This window comes from Dryas octopetala, chromosome 1 (genome assembly GCF_963921425.1).
Source record: "Dryas octopetala chromosome 1, drDryOcto1.1, whole genome shotgun sequence".
NCBI lineage: Eukaryota > Viridiplantae > Streptophyta > Magnoliopsida > Rosales > Rosaceae > Dryas > Dryas octopetala.
The window spans coordinates 6123150-6144142 of record NC_141366.1 but is presented as its reverse complement, the minus strand read 5'-3'; the positions used below and the strand labels follow the sequence as shown (position 1 = coordinate 6144142).

Sequence of the window (20993 nt, the reverse complement as noted above, 5' to 3'; positions counted from 1 at the left end):
ACCATTTTGATGTGAATGGATTTCTTTTATCATCAAATGGACATTACATGGCCATTACTTTTTATTTGGAGTCAGAAAAAGTTTATTGATTTTTGGTGCCATGTATAATTAGTTGCACTTGTCTGGACCCTGTACCGCTGTAACCCAGTTGTTTAACTGTCATGGCTAAGTCAAGTGTTATCGGGATGCAACTTGCCTGATATCGGGTTTGTTGTTATTGGTTCTCTTAGGTCTTCCACAATGTAGTCTGAATCTGATCCTCAAACTCATTTTTTTGAATATAAAATGGGTATAATTCAAAAGTTATTCCCAGTTTTGAGTATAGACTATACTCAAAACCAAATTAAATAGCTGACCCACCAACAAATAAAAGTTATTAAATGGCTTGCCTATCATCAAATTAAATGGCTGACCCATCAACAAATAAATGAGTTAAATATTAATATCCTCATATTTGGGCCTCAACACCAGTGTGTTGGTGATCCTCAAAATCTATATTTTTACACTTTTTGATATCCAAAATTGATTTGAGTATTGAATATTTAGAGATCACCATTGTAGAAGGCCTTATCTATAGAAAAACAAAATTAATCACAAATTAATAAGATATATATGCCAAGAACACCCATGACAGTTGGTGGCAAAAAGTGGACTATGTGTACGTGATGCTTCAGTAGGATTTAATTTGACTAAGAGCTTTAATTAATTAGTATATTAGTTGATAAGATACGTAGGATTATCATATACACCTTATTACACAATTGCAATGGCAATGACATGTTGTATGACGTTATAAATTAATTATTTTATTCACAATTCAACTCCAAAAATTTACAGCCCTGTAAATTCTGGCTACGTAGCTTCACATTATTTTTCTAGTTAGCCAGCGAGAATCTACAAAACTTGGCACGGCAGGCTCTCTACCGCTCTGGTGGGGTATGAATATATGATAATATATCTTAGGCTCAACTGCTCAACTGCGGACTTTGGTAAACAATAAAGCATCGGTCTCAGTGTTTTTTTTTATGTAAATAAATATAAATGTTCGTATTTAAAAAAATTTCCTATATATATATATATATTTTATGTATGTGTTTAGCGATCGATGCTAATTAATTAAGAGTGAAGCTACTTTAATTGAATGAAATCTTTTGGATTTAGTTAAATAGTTCTATATTTAGTATGAATGAAGTTCATAACCTTAAAATAGGTTAGGCAGTTGCTACACACGCGGTTTCGTGGGACTAGCTGCTGCAGAATGCAGAGGTGTAAGAGGTCATTGAATATTATGCTTGGCCACCTAGCTAACAATTTTGTAGTGTTGTTATGCAACCATAATCACCTTAAAAATTGTTTATTAATTATAAAATAATAGAATTATGATACTTGAAAGAAAGAATCTAATTCCGTCACTATCTCCCAGCTTTTCTCAGCACCATGAGGTCAATGAAGTATGCGAGACGTGGACTACAGTCTTTATTAGCAATCAATAAAGCTTATTGATTATAACATTTTTAAGAAAGTTTGACTTGACAAAAATTAATTAAATTGTGCCTAGCTACGAGGCTGATCTAGGACTAAACAGAATCGTGAAAATTCTTTTGTTTTAGTTTTAGAACAAGTGGTTAAGAATACAAGACTAGAGATTTGGCTACTTCTAATCTAACAATTATTTCGTAATCAATGAATTTGCTTCATGTACTGCACTGACAATTAGTCAAGTAGGCTGTGAATTATGATAACTGATAAGAGTTGGAGTGTTTGACTTTGTAACTTGTATGTCACGTACTGCATATATAATTGGCCGAAAGTCATGCATTTTGTATATATAGAGAAAGTCAGCAACAACTCCTCTCATTAGATTAACTAGATATGAATGATGGACCATCATTATAATTAATCAATTAATTAATATTATTCCATGTTTCAACTCTCCGAGAAGAGATATCAAAAGATTTTATACATTTTCTGGTGACAACCCCTTATGGCCGGGTCTGCTTTTTACTCTACTTAATTAATTAGTATATCATATCCCATGAACCATTTCTTTGGTTTTCGTAGGACCCTTTTGCTGATCTTGTTAATTTTCTTGGGTTTTATTTTTATTTAAACACTAGTTTGGAAACATGAACATGCAAGCATTTTCACCTGGATATCTTGTATATAGAAAGCAATTGATCATATGAAATGCTATGCGTTATATAAGTACTTGTCATGGCACCACGTACATCAGTCCATTGAATCACAACGATAGGAGAACTAAGATCAAAATCTTTGAATCTGATTTATAATTGATAATGCATGATGCACAATACAAATTAGAAAAGGAAAAATCAGAGCCAGGGAGGCCTCGATTCCATGGCCATGCCCATTACAGACAAAACCATGTCAATATTGTTGACTTACATGCTACCAATACAGGCCATATGCATAAAATTAACAAAAGTATATGCATGATTTGCACACATAATGCAGAAACATAAGCGCCCAAATCCAAGAGAAGTCACTGTAGACTCTGTAGTATACTAGTATGTGTTGAATTTCCTGCACTGTCGGCACAAAATGGCCCAACAAAGAAGAAATTGTAGGGTAGAATGTCAACAAAATGCCCTTAAACCATTCGTCAATGTCTTCCTTAGAGACGAGATTTATCTGCTCCCACGCCCAAAAACGTTTATCTTGTCGCACGACTCGCACCATACATCATAAAGTCTTTTTTGGACTAATACATCATCAAGTTGAGGGCCCCTTTTCTTTCTCTCTACTTTTTTTTTGGGTCTTGTGTGGCATTGAGGGCAGTACTTTATGATTTGGTATGGTAGAATGTGATTCATAAGAAAAGAATGAATTGAGTCCTTTAATATTATTCCATTTGCATAATTAGCTAAGATCAACTATATCATGTCCTATGGGGCCATAGGTGTAAGATGTCCACTTCATGCTGGTTCGATTTGTTTAAGTTGAACTTATTTGTGTTTTCGTGTCATATTATATAATAATTTGCTAATGTCAATAAAGTAGCTAAAATTTAAGTCTAACACGACTCATACTGATCAGATAGCTAAGATCTAAGTCCAACCTGTCACGGCTCATTCTTGCTTGTAGGAATCTTTTTATTTTAAATTATTGGGTTAAATACAAAAATGGTCTACAAACTTTACAGTGAATTTCAATTTAGTTCACTAATTATAAAAAATGTCAATTTGGTCCACGAACTTTCCAAGTTGTATCAAACTAGTACAAATGTTAATTTTCATCAAAAAATTAACGGAATTGGTCACATGAAAATGTGATGAACGGATTAAAATGCCTTTGAAAATGTGGTCACTTGCTGTGCACATGATCAGTTTTCGTTAAATTTTTCAATGAAAGTTAACATTTGTATTGCTTTTTCACTGTAAAGTTCGTGGATCATTTTTGTATTTAACCCTAAATTATTTTAGAATAAGAAAACTTTCCTGTAATTTCACTTGCTCATGCTAATAAACCACACAGCCCGTACATTGAGTTTGGCTACATTTTGTATTGTAAAATGTGAATGAATGGGCCGTTCAATTTGACATCTTGGGCCTGAAACAATTAGACTAGTCTTGGAAGGGTGCGCCAGGCCCGTGCTATAGTGCAGCGCATGGGGGACGCGTGAAGGGCCCAGTAGCAAGCTACTGTGATGGACCTTCCCCTTGAAAAAAATTAATTTAATATCATGTGACCCATTGGGCCACGTATCAGATATTAAACTGATAAGAACAGATACTACACTTGATCTTAGCCAAAAGGCCGAGAAAGGTATGAGTTTCACAAATGCTCGCTTCCAATTTTAAATGTCGACAGTGCTACTTCGCTATTTCACTAGATTGTCGATGTGGGATTAACGAACGCAAATAGTCCAATACAACATTCTCTTATCATTTATTTTGGGACCCCCCACCACGTATCAATGGCTGGAAGTGAACCAGCGCGTGGCAACCGTCAATACCATTTTCCTATCATTACCAGCCAACTCAGTATAGCAATGAGCGAACAAAACTGCTTATGAGTCACTTGACTCACTTCCGACTGCCAAAGGTTTAGTGTGGTGTTTACCATTCAGCCCTTGTGTATGTGGTCTGTATTTACTCACTCCTATTCGAATATCAGCTCTTTAAGCAACAAGATAATACCCTGAAGGGTCTTGAGTTTTGTTTCCAACTCTCTTTGAAAATGGGATTTGGTGTCATTAAGCTATCATCGCCCTTGTCGTCCTCCGCTCTCAATCTTCAGGTAACCCACATGATTTCGATCGATGTTAGTGCTTTGTATTGTACAAATTGTATTCCTTAATAAAACAATAATGATTAATGAGCATGTTTAGGGAACGTAGCCATTTTGGTGTTTAGCATAGTCTAAAGTCCCATATGGTCATAGCTACACAGACCCACCCAATTTGGGAAGTGGGTTTTAAAGTTGGAGTGGTTTTGTTGTGTAATTTTCTTGCTATGCCTATCAAAACTCTGTGAAGCAAGGTTTCCCCCAAATGAATTTCAGTTTGTGGTGGGTGAATGAGTAGGTGACAAATTGTATCTGCTTTGAGTCCTAAACAGTTGCTGCATGGTTCAACTCATTTCTAGGAGCAATCAAAACAAATTGCACTGTTACTCATTTAATCTGCATGTTCTAGAAGAAATAACTGGGAGTTTCTCTTGTGAATTGTGCCTACAATCATGTATAATAAGTTAACAAAATTTGCTGCAGGAGAATACTTAGTGAATTTTAATTGTTATAATTTAATTACTTGATGGCTTGACATTGCAGGATTTTTCATCACCTGTTGGTAGGAACCATTTTAAAAAATCTTTACATCCTCAGTTGCTGTCCTCTCCAATTCCTAAACCGTTTCTTCGACCACTGACCTTTCTCCACCAACAAAACTCCGGTCATCTCTCTCCAAGAACGTATAAATTATCCATATCAGCAGCAGAAGCTGGAAAGCAGGGTTGGGACTTGACTAGATTTTTGAAAACATTATATTTCTTCAACGAGCCTCCCTCTCCTGCTAAGGTTGGACACTACTAAACTTTTCAACTTATCTAAAAGTGAAAATTGATTACGTCTCAGCTAACAACAATTTATTATTTTTGAAGTTCATTGAGTCTCTGATTGAGAAACTATCCAGCCCATCACCTAGGACACCGGTGAAGAGAATGGAAACTTCTGGGGCCGTCCTAGTGGCTGGAGCAACTGGTGGTGTAGGTCGAAGGGTAGTCAACATCTTACGGAAGAAAGGAATTCCAGTCCGAGTATTGGTATTCTGCTCTTACCTTTTTAATTTAATGCATAATGCATATCTTGGCTCACAGGTGTGGTTTCCTGCTGCAGAACAATTGAGAAAACAAGAAGGATAAAATAAATATAAACATCTCCGTTCTGATTTTCATATTTTCAAATTACCTTTACTGCTTACTTTTTTCCTTTCTCGAATTTATTTAGTTTCATATAAACTTCTGTCAGGTTAGAAATGAAGAAAAAGCAAGACAAATGTTAGGCCCGGATATCGACTTGGTGAGCTAGCAACCCATGTATCTTCAATTTCCTTGATGGAAATTTGTTTGTAATTCCTACTTTGTTATGATTTTGGTTTTATTTCTTTACATTTTATGTTGTCAATGGTGACCTTTTTCCTGGAAAAATCTCAGATTGTTGGAGACATTACTAAGGAGAGTACTCTGGTCCCTGAGCACTTCAAAGGAGTGAGGAGAGTGATTAATGCTGTTTCTGTCATTGTTGGCCCAAAGGAAGGGGACACTCCTGACAGGCAAAAATACAGCCAAGTATGTTATAAACATTGTTAAGTTGAAGACACTTCATTTTTTAACTTCTATTTGTTGTAAACTTGGACCAGCAAGCCTTTTATCTTGTAAATTATTTGCTTGCCTGCATTATATTCCAGTTATTGTTTGTCTTAAGCAGGAACTTGACATTCAAATATGGTGTTGTACAGGGAATCAAGTTCTTTGAACCAGAGGTGGGGAACTGATTGCCGAAATTTTATATATGGAGTCAGAGTTTTCTTGAATATAAAATTTAATTTGGAACTTGAATTATCTTCCCATTTATTTTATATGTTCTTCTTAGTAACTATGAAGCATTGGTTGATCGGTGGAAGCAGATCAAGGGGGATTCACCTGAAATGGTGGAGTACATTGGGATGAAAAACTTGATCAATGCTGTAAAAGAAAGTGTTGGTCTTCAAAATGGAAGACTACTATTTGGATTTGAAGGTACACTCTTCTGTACGGTGAAACCACTGTTCAGCATCCTTGCTGCTGTCTTATACTTGGTCTTTAATGCTATGCTTATAATATATTTTGTGAACAAGTATGTATACCAATTCAGATTCTTTTCTCTTGGTTCTAATTTGCAGATAATAATTATAGGGAAATGTCTTGGGGTGCTTTAGATGATGTTGTGATGGGTGGAGTGAGTGAAAGTACATTTCAGATTAACCCAAATGGCGGTGAAAATGGTGGACCAACTGGGCTTTTTAAAGGTCTGCCCTTTTCAAACTCTAGAATTTTGCCCTGTTTATTGTTCTCTTACTGGTGATTCTATTAGAACTAGAGTGACTTTGTTCTTTTTTCATATTTGGATTTGGATGCATTTATTTAAACATTAATTTATTTGGTACATCTTCTTCAGGAGTTGTTTCCACTGCAAACAATGGTGGTTTTACTAGTATCAGAACAAAGGTAAAGAGCAATGGTGGTATTCTAGTTATCAGGTTCAAACAAGTTATATGGTTGAATGGATTTTATTTATTTATTAACTCCATATTTAATGGATGAACAATTCGCTGAGTTTACTTCCCTAAATTTACTTGTGCTTGTTTTTAGAATCTATCAACACCTGAGGATCTCTCTGCATATGATGGTTTGGAACTGCGCCTTAAAGGTGATGGCCGTCGCTATAAATTAATTGTTCGCACAAGCCGTGATTGGGATACTGTTGGTTACACAGCAGGCTTTGACACTGTAGGAGACCAGTGGCAGACAGTAAGTAATAGCCCCATGATCAATGAGTTGTGATATACAATCTCCATCTCGGGTTTTTGGGACTTCTTACAACTTACAATCAAATTTAAGAAATGCTGTCACTTCAATACCAATTCCAAAATTGTTGCAGCATGAGAAATCCAGTTTTCAAAACCTGATTTTAGCTTAGGAAATTGCATCTTGAAAACAAGATTATAAGTCAGCTTTAAGTTGTTTGTTGAAATCTGTTTTCAGGACACAATTTCATGAATTGAAATAAGGTTTGAAGACCTGATTTCTCCGACCTATATTAATTTTGGGGATATTTTTGAAGCACGAGTATTTTTAAATTGAATATTAAAATTGTTAGTAAAAGTCTCAAACTCTGCCAATTGTTTTTCCAGGTACGTGTGCCTTTTTCTTCTTTGAAGCCGATATTTCGAGCACGAACTGTACCTGATGCGCCACCATTTGACCCGAGCAATATTTTGTCATTGCAGGCACATTTCTGTAGCACCTTTTGTTTAGTCTATACTTTCACTTCAAGATTTTCTTCTATGTTTATTGATGAGAAATTCAAAACAATTGCAGCTTATGTTCAGCAAGTTTGAATATGATGGGAAACTGAATCCTACTTTTGTGGAAGGTGCATTTAAGCTCCCACTATCAAGCATACGGGCATATCTAAAAGAACCTATAACTCCCAGGTTCATGATCTTTAATTTTTGTTTTACTATTTTCTTATGACTGAACAGAATTGATCTGCTAGGTGCACTTTCTGGCTTTATTCTTTAACTCATCTCCTTTGTTTGTGTCACATGTAGGTTTGTACATGTAGGATCTGCAGGAGTTACCCGACCTGACAGGCCTGAACTTGATCTGAGTAAACAACCTCCTGCTGTTCGCTTGAACAAGGAATTGGGTTTTATCCTGACATTCAAGTTGAAGGTTTCATCCTAATCCAGTGCAAGCTGTGTGAAAATTTGACCTATATTTATTACTCATATTGGGGCCTGATAGTTTATTTCATCTTATACTGATATTTGCATGTACCCAATCCTCATCCCTATTGCTTCATTGTAGGTCATTTAAAGAGAAAACCAAAATTTCACATTTTAGCTCTTTTCAATTTCTTACATTTGTCAGTTTTATAACAGGGGGAGGATTTAATACGGGAAAGTGGAATTCCATATACGATTGTGAGGCCTTGTGCTTTAACTGAGGAACCTGCCGGAGCAGATCTCCTTTTCGATCAAGGAGACAATATTACGGTATGCATAATTAAATGGAAGATTGATGTTCCAATTTTGTTGTATGCTTGGTGATATATTGATCTCTCCATGTCTAAATATCCATTGGAATAGTATTAAAAGTATACTTCTGAAATTGGGTTCTTGGACAGCAGATAATTGTTAATGGCCCGTTTCTCATACAGTAATATTTCTTAATGTTATGATATATATTATAATATACAGGGTAAGATATCAAGAGAAGAGGTTGCTCAAATTTGTGTTGCTGCATTAGAAAGCCCATTTGCTTCTGGCAAGACATTTGAGGTCACACCCCAACTCATTTCCATTAATTGTGTACTGTGGCTGTAATTTGCTTTTGGAAATCACCAATTTATGTTTCTTCTTAGTTAAAAACCTCTGGACAATGTCACATACTCACAACTCCCTTGCAGGTTAAAAGTGTCATACCATTTAGCGAGCCATTTACAGTGGACCCTGAAAATCCACCTCCCGAGAAGGAGTATGATGTTTACTTTAAAACTTTGAAGGATGGAATTACAGGAAAAGAAACCTTGGAACAAAATCCTGTACCAGTGTAATGCTTATGCATAGAGCTCGCTTTTCAACCTTAACTCTGTAAGTATAGTGGAGCTTAATAGATTTACCATTTTGACCTATGGATGTTAATTCTCTCAGCAATGAGAAGAAATCTGAAAACAGAATATTTTTCTCATTTGCAGTTTGAAATAAATTTGAAGCTATATGATTCAAAGTATATAAAAAACTTCATAGATATAGGTGCATTACATTGAATACGCATGTTGGTCCTTTATCAAGCCACTGATTTTGACTGATCAATGGAGCATATTGGAAACAACCGCGGACCATGGCTTATGCTTCTTGTAACTACTGTACATAACCTTTTGATAAAATGCTACCTTCCGTCTCTGTCTCAATGCAGGTGTATATACCCCTAGAAGATGATAGGCAGAGACTTATATAGGAACATGTAAGCGATAAAGATTATAGGGTTCTGGAGGGAAAATAGACCTCACTTGGCTACAGAGGTTTCCACTTATTGTATATACAGTATCTCTACATTTTATATCTATATAACAGGAGTTTGAAGCCCTCCATGCAAGCAAGTCCTTTTTCAACTCCTTTTTACTCCCAAAAAAATTCCCTTTTAACCATCTCTGCAGCAACCCCGTAAATTCCAATATTTATAGTTCTGTGGTTTGTGTTGGCATGACAACATTTCTTTAATAAAAAAAAAAGCAACTTTTTTCAGGGTTGTTATGATGCACCTTCCTCAATCAGTAAGAAAATAAGCAGTGTCACGAGTAGAAGCATTGGATTATTTCACTCGATTGAGTTCCAAGTTTTTGCAAATGCAACCAGTGGAGTGCGAGTATAAGTGTGTAACAAATTGAAATTTGGAAAAGCTACGTACCATTCCATTTACATAGTTGAGCTCTTTTTTTTTTTTTTTTTTCTCATTTTATAGAGAGAGGTCCCAAAAAAATTATTGTGACTAAAAAAAAGCACAAAAATATTCAATAAGAAGCCAGCTAACCCTGTAGTGAGAGGGGTAGAGTGAGGCCTAGTGTAGCTTTCAGCAGCTGACAGTTTTAGCATCAGTTACCATTTTCTTATCAGTTAATCACATTGTAGATGTAAAACCAAATAGGCAAAAGTGTGAATGGGAAGAGCCGCATAGTTTGACAGCTCTCTTTCTCTGTGCAATGTAGGTAATAAGCTTTGATGGAAGCTCTCCCTTTTAAGTAGCCTGACCTTGTTATACTAAAAGTAGGGATCTGCTTGTACAGCTGGAAATTCTGAATCAGAACTGCAGCAGGAAATCTTTAGAAGTCTGTCAAGCTAGCACTGCTGCCACATGCAAAAGAAATCCTTGCCTCTCTGCATAATGATATGTTCATGATCCTGATTCCACACCCTATTTATTCCCTTTGTTTATTGCTAGCAAATACTGCAACTGGAGGACCCACAAGTCTGTCTGAATGAGCTGGTCTGTCATATATGGTGCATGACCTCATCAATTACAGCATATTATTTAATGTATGTTGCTCTACAGACTACAGATTACACGAATATTTCTAGCAGAAAATCTAACATGAATTTTTTTCCCTTTTTCTATTTTCTTCTTCTGGGGTTTGGACCTGTCCTCTACTTTCCACCTTTCTCTGGAATATGAGGTTTTCTGTGTGAGCTGGGTTGAGTAGTAAGCAAATTATCCCCTTTATGTTTTCAAGTCATAATCAGAATGGCGGCCTGGTCTGCTGGTCATGACTTGACGAAATATATATAACATCTTGAAGTTAACCCATCAGCTAATTTGCATCTACTACAGGGCAATGAACTTCCACTGCCCAAAACCAGCTCTATCATTTTTCTTTATTTTTATAACTCCTAGTACACCTCCTGTAGTAACAATCTTTATGGAGTTTATTTTGCTAATAGATACTTTTATAAAGATGACTTCCACTACAGAATCACTAGATAATTAAATACTTTAATTGAACAACAAAGAATATGCACATCACAGAACTTCTCAGTTTGGTAAATGCAATTAAAGACCAAAAATAATAAAATAAAAAAGGAAAAGGGTCGATGACAAAACATTTTTACTCTTTATATTCTTTTTCCTTTCTAATAATTTTGAACAATGAATATTTACATGATAAAGGAGAAAAGAAGTAAAAATTTGGTTCTCTGTTTCTTATTCCTTGTTTGCTCTGTATTTGTTTCCTGACCTGCAATTCTCATGAATACAAGGTATCCTTCAAGAGCACCAGAATGCCTACAACAGAGACATTAACAAGTACAAGTTAAATATCTATGTATGTGTGTGTGTCTTTCTCTCAAACACACTCAAGAGTGAAAGAGGAAACAAAGGAGTAATGGGTAGCTAGCAACTTACTCGGAAACAAGGTTTTCTGTGTGTTGTGCGAGCATCCATGAGAGTTGTAAGTTTGGCAAGCATTTCTTGTTCAGTGAAAATTCTACCTGCTGAGCTGAAGAAGGCACTACGCCGGATTGGAGGAGACCACAATCCACTCTGCTCATAATCAAAGTCAAACTGTGCAGCATCAAAGAACTTCTCAAGCAGTCGATCCGAAGTGGATTTTGGGACCAACATCACCCTTGGACTTGGAGGGGAAGCTGAAGAAGAGACCTCAGACTGAGAGCCAGACATTTGGCAAATTACAATGGAGAATACAACTGAAAACTGAATAAGATAATGATAAATGAATAAATGGTTGGCTTTGGAATTGGTGGCTGGGGATTGAGAATTGGGACATAGTTGATGCACTTTGCAGAGGTAGTCACTAATTTTGTAACATGTTGGTGGGGAGTCTGATAAGGACGTGTATGGCTGTATGTATGCAATCATAGGGAGGTCGTGGGTACCATATTACATGATCATTGTACATGTGTTTGAATATCAGGTAGGCTATCAAGATTCAAGAGTCTTTGAAGCTTTGAAAACCTTAATTAATTTTAGAGTGATGCTAGAGGTATAGCGGCTGCTATTAAAAATTGTTTTATACGTTTAATTTTATGTAGTGTCGAAAATATTCTCTTATAAGATAATTTGATGTGTTAAATTTGTAATCTGAATTGAATGTTCTTTGAATAATTTTCAGTTAATTGTATGCTAAATTTAGGCCTCGAATACTCGAATTGTAACCGTGCAGCGCATGTGTTTCTACTTTACTTTACCTTGTTCCAATTTATCTGTTTGGATGGAGGAGGGCTTACAATGGTTGGTCCCCATACTAGATGATGATGTGCTTGCTTCCTCTTGAAAAATAAAATATTTTGTTTATCAAAACAAATTTCAATCTATACTATGACATTTGAGTTGAATTTGGGACTATTTTTAATAAAGTAGAGAAAAATACCACTCAACTGATAATTAGTTAGTAATTTACCATATGACTTATGGGTAGGGGTCAATTATTTCTAGGGAAATATTTTTTCCCATTAATTTTTTTTCCAACTCCCATAATATGGATTATTGCCCCCAACTATTGATATTTTTGTAAAAGAGTACAGTAAAATTATCTGATCACATGTCTCAAAGAGATTTATTCATCACATTCCCACAAAGATAAGTTTCGTTTCTGAATCAGTCAACGTATATCACTCTCTTTGATGGACATAGTGGTGGAACATAATCATTTGTGGGTCTACTTCATGGGTCATAACTCAACTCATGGTTGGTGCGAAAGATTCGTCTGGTTGGTGACAAAGATTAGTATTAAACGTGTGAGGTGTTCATCAATGCAGAAGCAATTTTATGCTTTTATGTAACATAATTAAGCACATTCCTAGTTATCAAAGTCTTTATATATTCCCTGTGCAAAATGTGTGGACTGTGTATTAATCCACCATCGAGCTTCTCCATTCTATAAAATGGGTTTTCAAACAAATCAAATTTGCTGCAAGTGCACTGTTCACTTATCATAACAAATCAAAATTTTCTAGTACTCACTTTGTCTGATCTGTTCTGTTGGTATTTGTAATTGAGTTTTATTTGCATGCATATTACACCAATTGGAGCAGATTCAGTTTTGTTATTAAGTAGACAGACATGAGTTTGACTGGTGGTTTAATTAATTCTTATAATGCTTGTCGGCAACTTGTTTTAATTTGATTATATTACCTACCTAATGAAGAATGTTTTTTTTTTTTTTTTTTCCTGATGTTTACCAACCAAAGTTGTTCTATGTTGTCATGCACTTCAAATTGCAAAGTCCTGGTAAGAGATCAATTATATTCACTATTGAGTTGTCATGCTTCATGATTACTAATGATGATATAATATTATCAATGTTGACACTTCTAGTAGAAAATAAATTATTTTCTAGTTGAGAATAAGGAAGGTGCTGAAAACAGTGTTGATTCAGTTTTCCTGCTTCATATTCTCATATCACCCTTTGCCACTTTTTTTTTTATTATTCACAGTTTATGATTCTCAAAAGTGAACCATCATGAAAAAATTGTGAATCATAATTACAAACCCAAAAAAAATAAAAAAAAGATATATAGCAACAGAATATCACAGTCTTAGTGCAGTCACTAGCTATGGTGTAACCCAGCCATTTACACATGTAGGCCAATAATGGCTCATGATATTAAACCATTAGTGAAAATCATATGAGTTAGTAAGCTTTACAATTGTGGTTGATGTATTGTTTATACTCCAAGTTAATTCTCAAAACAATATATAAGGATAGGTTTAGTTAACAAAATAATATTGAAAAGTAATGGTATTCATTAATCATGTGAAAATATATATTAGTATCTTCCTTTAAAAAAAAAAAAACTTTGAGGGCTGCTATTTGCACACCCTCTTTTTTCTTTTTGCACACCCCTTTTGAAAAAGAAAAAAAAGCCTAAAAAAAAAGACCACTTTAACCCTCCCCTCACCCACACACCCCATTCCCATCCCCCCCCGTACACACCCCTCCATCTTTCTCAAGCTTGCACAGCCACCCCCACCACCATTCTCCCTCTCTCTACCATCTCTCCCGACCACCCCAGCCCCACCCCAGCCCACCCCAACCCAGCCCCGACCACCCCAGCCCCGCCCCTTCTCACCCCAACCCAGCCCCGACCACCCCAGCCCTCCAGCCACCGCGCGCAGCGGCTTCCAACCACCGGCGTGCCCTTCTCTCTCTCTCTCTCTCTCTCTCTCTCTCTCTCTCTCTCCGAGTAGCTGGTTCGGCGAGCACTTGCCGAACGGGTCCTTGATGTTCGGTGGGTACCTACCGAACAACACTCACATCGTTCGGCGGATGCCTGCCGAACGAGTGTGACATTTTCGGTGGGCCAGTGTCGAACGGATGCGCAGCTGCGCGCGGGAGGAGAGAGAGAGAGGAGGTGGTGCTGCTACAGGGCTGGGGTGCGGGAGGGAATGAGGTGGTCCGGTGAGGGGCTGAGTGGGTGGGTCGGGGCTGGGGTGGGCTGTGAGGGGTGGTCGGGGCTGGGTTGGGGTGGGCTGGGGAAGAGAGAGAGAAGGTGGTGCTGCGGGGGGGTCGGTGCAGGGGCTGAGGGGCTAGGTGGGTTGGGTGGAGGGGGGAGGCCGGAGGGGGAGGGAGGGAGGGGTGGGTCGGGTGAGGGGGTTGAGGGGCTAGGTGGGTTGGGTGGAGGGGCTGGCTGGCTGGGGGAGGGTTGGAGAAGAAGAAGAAAAAAAAAAAAAAAACAGGGGGAAGGGGGTGTGAACGTGAGAAAAAAGAGAGGGAAAGAAAGAAGGGTGTGTAATGAAATGAGGGTATTTTAGTAATGGGTTAGGTGTGTGTTGAGAGATTTTGAATTTGAAGTAAGTGTGTGGGGTGTGTAGGAGAAAAAAAGAGAAAAAGGGTGTGCAAAAAGAAAAAAAAGGATGTGCAAATAGCAGCCCTCAAAACTTTTCTTAATATCTCACTGGAATCTGCTAAATTCATTAATTCACTCCTGCTTTCTTGCAACAGTAAATTTATTATCATTCATTAAAGATTTAAGAACCCTCCGTTATCAGAAGCTTATTCCTTGATCAGGTTTTTTTTATCTGATAAAAAAGAAAAAAAATGAGAAAACCCAAAAGGAGCAAATTGATAACATTACAAAATCTCAAAAACACCCTCATATTTAATCCAATTCAAATGACTCCAACAAGGAAATAAATGTCATTTCAAGTTTCACAAGGGCCAAGACACATCACCCTCTTCCTTATTGGACCCTAGCCCAGCCCAAACCAGCAAAGGCAGACAGCAGTCTTCCATGGTCTGAGACTTTGACACACCTCAGAAAAGCCGAAAGGTCGAAAAGAAAAACACCAAAAAAACAAAATCAGAGAGAGATCTAAAGAATAAGACCACTACCTTTCTCGGCTTCTTCTTGGAAGCAAATAAATCGTTACTGTTTTTGTTTTGGTTACAGTAAGGAATTAGTAACCATAATGGCTGGGTACAGAGCTGAGGATGACTATGACTACCTCTTCAAGGTGGTGCTGATCGGGGACTCGGGCGTGGGCAAGTCCAACTTGCTCTCCAGGTTCACCAGGAACGAGTTCAGCCTCGAGTCCAAGTCCACCATCGGAGTCGAGTTCGCCACCCGGAGCTTGGATGTGGATGGCAAGGTCATCAAGGCCCAGATTTGGGACACTGCTGGCCAAGAAAGGTTGGTCCGATTTCTTTCTTCTTTCTTTATATTTATGCTTGTTTATGATCTGGGTCTTTCTTGCTTTCTTCAGTTTTTATGTGGGTTTGAATCTTTCGCCTGTTTGGTTGCTGAGAAAATTGAGGAAATGATCTTAGGACATGAGAAACTTTTTGTAACTATACGTATTATTAGGCTTGGTTGAGTGCAGGCACAAGATTTGTTGGGTTTTAAGTAATGAAATTATATATAAGCTTGGTGAGATTTGGTTTCTTATTTGGGTTCGGTTTTAGTAGATCCGAAGAGGTTGGGATTAAGTAAGATATACACAAATAATTTTTGGGTCATGTAATAAGTTCCTATTTGAGAAATTGTTCACATAAAGAATATTACTTTGTTCTTGTAACAATCTAAGTTATACACAGATCAAACTTAGATTCATCAACTAAATAATATTTTGCATTCGATATTTTATGCTTGGTTTGCGTATTTTGCCTCTCTTTTGGTAGTTTAGAAATGAAGTGTGAAATGTGCAAACTGTGTTAGCTTTTAGGTCAGTGTAATTTCTGCTTCCCAGATGATGGGAAGGGTATATCGAAAATCCCAGTTGCTGCGTCATTAAGCCATTGGATAGAATACTTATGAAAGCTTATATCTATCCTATGTTCAAAAGAATCTATTGTCTTTACCAGTCTATACAAATTGTTTGACTACTTGTGGACTATTCTTCTGGCTGAAAAACATTTCACCTTATTTCATTTACTGTGGAAGATACTTAATTTCGGAGGGATGTTGCTGATTCTATATGCTGAAATGCTGTTAGTTAGATACTATTACATGTGAAGCTTGTTTGATGGGCTGTTTGGGTATTTTCTGAAGTGTCCTGTGGCAGGTTACTTGCCTCTCACTATCTGATACTAGTCAAAACCAACTTAACATCAGTTTCAAAGTCATTGCTTATTAGAGATCTCAGCTAGTTTGTTGGTAGATTTTGGTGGAGGTCATTCATTAGTTCTGTTTTGAAGTTTTCCTATGGGCTTCAATATGGTTGTCACCCCCTGAGTACAGGCAATTTTATATTTAAGTTTGTAGCATACATCACTGTGAAAAAGCTGTATCAGTTGTGTTCTTTCCTCTGTATCTTGCCCAAAAAAAAGCTGTATCAGATATAGGTGTTCTAGACTACAGCATGTGAAAGCTTTACTTTTGCTCTTCATCCTACATACCATTTGGTAGGAAGTGCAGAAATTATTGCTCTTGGGGATTTTATGATTGCTGATACCAACTTGTAAGTTTAAAAACTCCTGAAAAATTTCTTTTTGAACTCCTTTAAAGTTATTTCAGTAATCCAAAGTTAGATAATGTAGTTTAAATTTTTTTATAAGAACTGTCCCAGGCTTTTTGTAAAGTTCTTTAAAGCTTCTCGAGTGGTTATCTTGCTTAATTATAACAAGTATCCCTGTATAGTGAGGTTTGAATCTATAAGTAGGGTCTGGTGTGTGTGTGTTTTTTTTTTTCAAGTTAAAATAATATAATAAAACAAGATAACCCATGGTATTTGAGTGACTGGATGCTTAATTTGGCTAAAAGTTTCTTTCTTATAGTACATGTGATTCAAAATGTGTCTTTTTATATCCTAATGGCTTCTTTATGAGCAAGATGGTAACTATGCATTTTAAAAAGTAAGGCTTTTTAATTTATTACCATGAAGACGAGTACTGCCCACCAGAAATCCAAACTCAGAATCATCATCTGTGATTCAACTTCATTCACATGCCGTTTTGTTTGTAACATGAGTAAGTGGGCAAGGCATTCTGCATAACTAGTGTGCCACCATCAGTTCAAATTGACACATATTCAATAATGGATGATAGTTTGAGCACCCACAAAACCAGCTAGCTGAAGATTGTCTAGTTTACTTTCCTCTTCTGGTGAAGTTGTATGAGCTGCATGACAGTTCAATTACCCTTAAAAACTTTAGCTTTGAGTGGTACTTCTCGAATTCAAATCTCAAATGGGTTTTGCCTGAACTAGAAGTGTGAGGTGTGTGAACCCTACCTGGTCCGCTTTGTTTCATAGCATTGAAAGGGAGGAAATAATGAATGTTGTAATATAACAACAAACATGCTGCAAATTCTTATGATTCGTCGTTCATCGTTGGCCATCCATCGTCTCCATCACTGCCATGGATGATGTTTAGATCCTCCTACTAGTTGGTTTGGTCGTTGGGACTGGGATTGGGATGGCTTTGGCGGTGCTGGCTGGAATGCTTGTATATATGCTATATATAACTTGGGAATCATATCAATTTGGAAGAGACAAAAGAAAGCTTCAGTATAAGGTACCATTATGAATAGAAAATTGATGAATTGTGGGCTCTGTTCAGATGTATTATGTATGGTTACATCATATTCTGATTCAAATGTATAATATGACAGACAATTGATCTGGGAACATCTACATGTATGGTAATATACAAATTCAGTATGAGACTCTAGACACTGTGTTGATAAATTTAATAGGTTCCAACAGCTATACCAGGATGGTTTGGTTAAAATTGGTTCTTTCCGATGATGCTCTATATGAGATTCTGGATATGTTTACCGCTACTTAAATGTTTCAATTGTGTTTGATAGTATTGTTGTTATTATTATTTAGCATGACTAAATTACTGCTATTGCTACCCACTGAATTTGAAGATTTCTACTTTTTGAGGTTCATTTCAGAATCAGCATGTATTTCCTTTTTGTATTTGTAGGTACCGAGCCATAACTAGTGCTTACTATCGAGGGGCTGTGGGTGCACTGCTTGTGTACGATGTCACTCGGAATGCAACATTTGAAAGTGTGGAAAGGTGGTTAAGGGAGTTGAGAGATCATACTGATCCCAACATTGTTGTCATGCTTGTCGGTAACAAATCAGATCTTCGTCACCTTGTGGCAGTCTCAACTGAGGATGCAAAATCGTTTGCCGAGAGGGAGTCCCTCTACTTCATGGAAACTTCTGCACTTGAAGCAACTAATGTGGACAATGCATTTGCTGAAGTCCTTACCCAGATCTTTCACATTGTGAGCAAGAAGACCATGGAGGCTGGCGATGAAGGAGCTGCTTCAGCTGTTCCTTCCCAAGGAGAGAAAATCGACGTCAGTAAAGATGTTTCTGCTGTGAAGAAAGCTGGGTGTTGTTCAAGCTAGGATTTGAATCTTCTGCATTAGATGTGGCTGATTTGTGTTGCTACATCTGTATCTCTGTATACCGGGGTTGTGCAAAATTCTTTTGTCTGGTTTGATTTCACTACCATTGTCATTATCAGTAATTACCCAAGACAGATATGTTTAGCTGATGAAGAAGAGGTTGTTTAGGAACATGGTATTACATCTTTCTACTCTCACATAGGTGTTGAATGGGGCAAATTTGCACCAAAATTCTGTATTTCGAGATTATTCTTGAGGCCTATTAGTTGAAATTGTTTATTCAACCCCATGCATATGATCTGTTGTGCATTTGTATAAGTTTCTTGGTGGTTGGAGGCTAAGACTTGGCTGTGCCTGTGTAATAGTTTAGTTTTCTCAAGACGGGCTGTGGTAAAGGTGGTGCAAGGCATGTGGTTTAATCTTTTCTTTTTCTTTTTTTAATGAAACTTTAGTTGGGATGTCGTTTGATAATGATCTGTCCAAGTCTCCAAAATACCAGTACCCTTACAAGGTTGCCTTAAATCATTCGAAAGGTACTCTGAAAATAAAATCTGTTTGTTTTCCAGTGCTGATTATGTGTTTATATCTAAAACAAGGTTGTCTTTTAGTTTAAAATTTATATTAAAAAGATAATTACTAGTGTTTTGTCTTTTTAGGCTTAAAATTGTGCAGTAGTGGTGGCCGCCATTAATGTAAAGCATGTTAGATGTAGAGACTAAAGCTTGCAGGGTTTGCAGGTTAAGCTTTTAAAAAATGGTTTAATCCCATGGCTAAGCTGTCATTTGCGTTAGTTTATGCGATAATGGATAAGGAAGAAGTAGATTCCGATCCAACTATCCAAGGATTATTCGATTATGATAATGATGTTACCCATGACGATGCATTTTGTATGCGACGTTAGGCTATTATGTAGGTGTTGCAAATCTAGCAAACGCCAACGAAAATTCAAAGCCAAGATGGGGAGAGATTCTTTCATGGGCATGTCTGACATTCTTACAATGAGGTGAAACTCACGTATTATGGAAGATTTAGCCCAAGATGGGTCCTTAATTAATTAACTAATTAATTATTCTTTTTAACAATTTTATTACATCTTATTTTTGGCTCTCTCTCTCTTCACTTCTCTTCTCTCTCATGTAATTGCAATAATAATAGAGCTCATTAATTATTAGGTACTGACAAATTCTTTTATTACTTAAACACACCCAAAGCCTCATAATTTTTTTGCGGACCACCTTCTATATATATGGGTGTTCTTGTTCTCGTTTGTATCATACTCTTTCTCTCTCCCCCCTCTCTTCTTCCCTCTCTCTCCCTTTATCTCTCTTCTCTCCTATGTCCATATCTCTGCTATGTTGCAGAGGCCGATGAAGCCACCAATCTGAAGAAACAAATCTAATCAATTGGGTGTGTAAATCTTCATCAAAGAAACTAGGTACCAGTGCTTCCTCCAATTAATTGAACTAGTTCATATTTCTACAATTTCAGCTTTTTTTTGTTGTTGTTAACCTCTACAATTTTAGTTAAAAGGTTCAAATCCTAAACCAAAAAGCATTTATTTCAAGTATTTTTTTATTTAGTTTATTTTCTAATATTCTTACGTGCCACTTAACATAATTGGAACTAGAGTTTCAGAAAATATTCATATTAAGTGTTCCACTCCACTAAAACTGTAGTTTCTACAAGTGAAACTGAGCTAAACAAAAAAAATCAAGAACTCATATCAAATGTTATACACCACTGAAACTGCAGTTTTAAAAACAGTAGGTGAAACTATAAGTTGCAGTTTCAGAAACTGAGCTAAACAAAAAAAAAAAAAAAATCAAGAACATGCTACTAATAAGGAAGGCATGAGGGTGGAGGTTGCTTTCCTAATCTTTGAGCATTGTTATAGTGATAAACTTGTCATGTTCTTTGGCTTTAGAGGGTGTGAGAGAGTGAAGTAAAGCCAACTGACCTAAATATTATAATAAAGTGACCTAATTGTTAAATATTATAAATAGATGTATTACATATTACAAACAATAAGTAAAATGTAGCCAGTAATTCATTCATAATAATATTAATATTTATGTAAGAAAACATAGATGGTTTTAATAATTTAAGGTTTTGAACTATAATATCCACTAAAGGGTCCTTATCTAATTCCTCAACTACTCCATGTTTTATATTATTACAGTAACTCTCTCTCTCCCTCCCTCTCCCTCTCTCTGTGGTCAATTTAATAGACTAAGTGCAAGCAATTTTATCCGAATTTGGATCGAAAGTGTAACAAGAAGATATTAGTTGTTGTTTGTTTAATGGACCACCAACTAATAGGGGCGGGACAGCTGACGGAGTCTAATAATCCAGCTGCTATTGCTAATTGCTATATTAATTATATCATCACCTAA

At 36.7% G+C, this 20993-nt stretch overlaps 3 protein-coding genes and 1 non-coding gene across 6 annotated transcripts; 2 read left to right on the top strand and 2 right to left on the bottom strand.

Moving 5' to 3' along the window:
- Nucleotides 1-3593: 3593 nt before the first annotated feature.
- Nucleotides 3594-3790, bottom strand: LOC147297001 (U2 spliceosomal RNA). Its single transcript, XR_015120116.1, has one exon. It is a non-coding gene; the product is annotated as a U2 spliceosomal RNA (small nuclear RNA).
- Nucleotides 3791-4030: 240 nt separating this feature from the next.
- Nucleotides 4031-10240, top strand: LOC147297000 (NAD(P)-binding Rossmann-fold superfamily protein). 3 transcript variants are annotated; one of them, XM_086242704.1, is made up of 17 exons: nt 4031-4260; nt 4792-5037; nt 5121-5282; nt 5488-5538; nt 5673-5807; nt 5978-6001; nt 6146-6257; nt 6401-6526; nt 6676-6725; nt 6870-7028; nt 7412-7507; nt 7599-7714; nt 7832-7955; nt 8165-8278; nt 8483-8563; nt 8692-8875; nt 9991-10240. In XM_086242704.1, exons 1-16 carry the CDS (start codon nt 4201-4203, stop codon nt 8836-8838), a joined length of 1803 nt encoding a protein of 600 aa, XP_086098830.1. In that variant the 5' UTR covers nt 4031-4200; the 3' UTR covers nt 8839-8875; nt 9991-10240. The 3 variants fall into 3 exon arrangements, with proteins under 3 accessions (XP_086098830.1, XP_086098836.1, XP_086098822.1); XM_086242710.1 differs by lacking the exon at nt 9991-10240 and adding an exon at nt 8980-9169; XM_086242696.1 differs by lacking the exon at nt 9991-10240 and adding an exon at nt 9201-9399 and having other exon boundaries at nt 4032-4260.
- An 87-nt stretch (nt 10241-10327) lies between these two features.
- LOC147296999 (uncharacterized) lies at nt 10328-11793 on the bottom strand. The gene is made up of 2 exons (XM_086242732.1): nt 11181-11793; nt 10328-11060 (listed from the first exon to the last, which is right to left on the bottom strand). Exons 1-2 carry the CDS (start codon nt 11652-11654, stop codon nt 11043-11045), a joined length of 492 nt encoding a protein of 163 aa, XP_086098858.1. The 5' UTR covers nt 11655-11793; the 3' UTR covers nt 10328-11042.
- Nucleotides 11794-15007: 3214 nt separating this feature from the next.
- Nucleotides 15008-19071, top strand: LOC147296998 (ras-related protein RABA1d). Its single transcript, XM_086242720.1, has 2 exons — nt 15008-15427; nt 18165-19071. Exons 1-2 carry the CDS (start codon nt 15207-15209, stop codon nt 18598-18600), a joined length of 657 nt encoding a protein of 218 aa, XP_086098846.1. The 5' UTR covers nt 15008-15206; the 3' UTR covers nt 18601-19071.
- The last annotated feature ends 1922 nt before the right edge of the window (nt 19072-20993 follow it).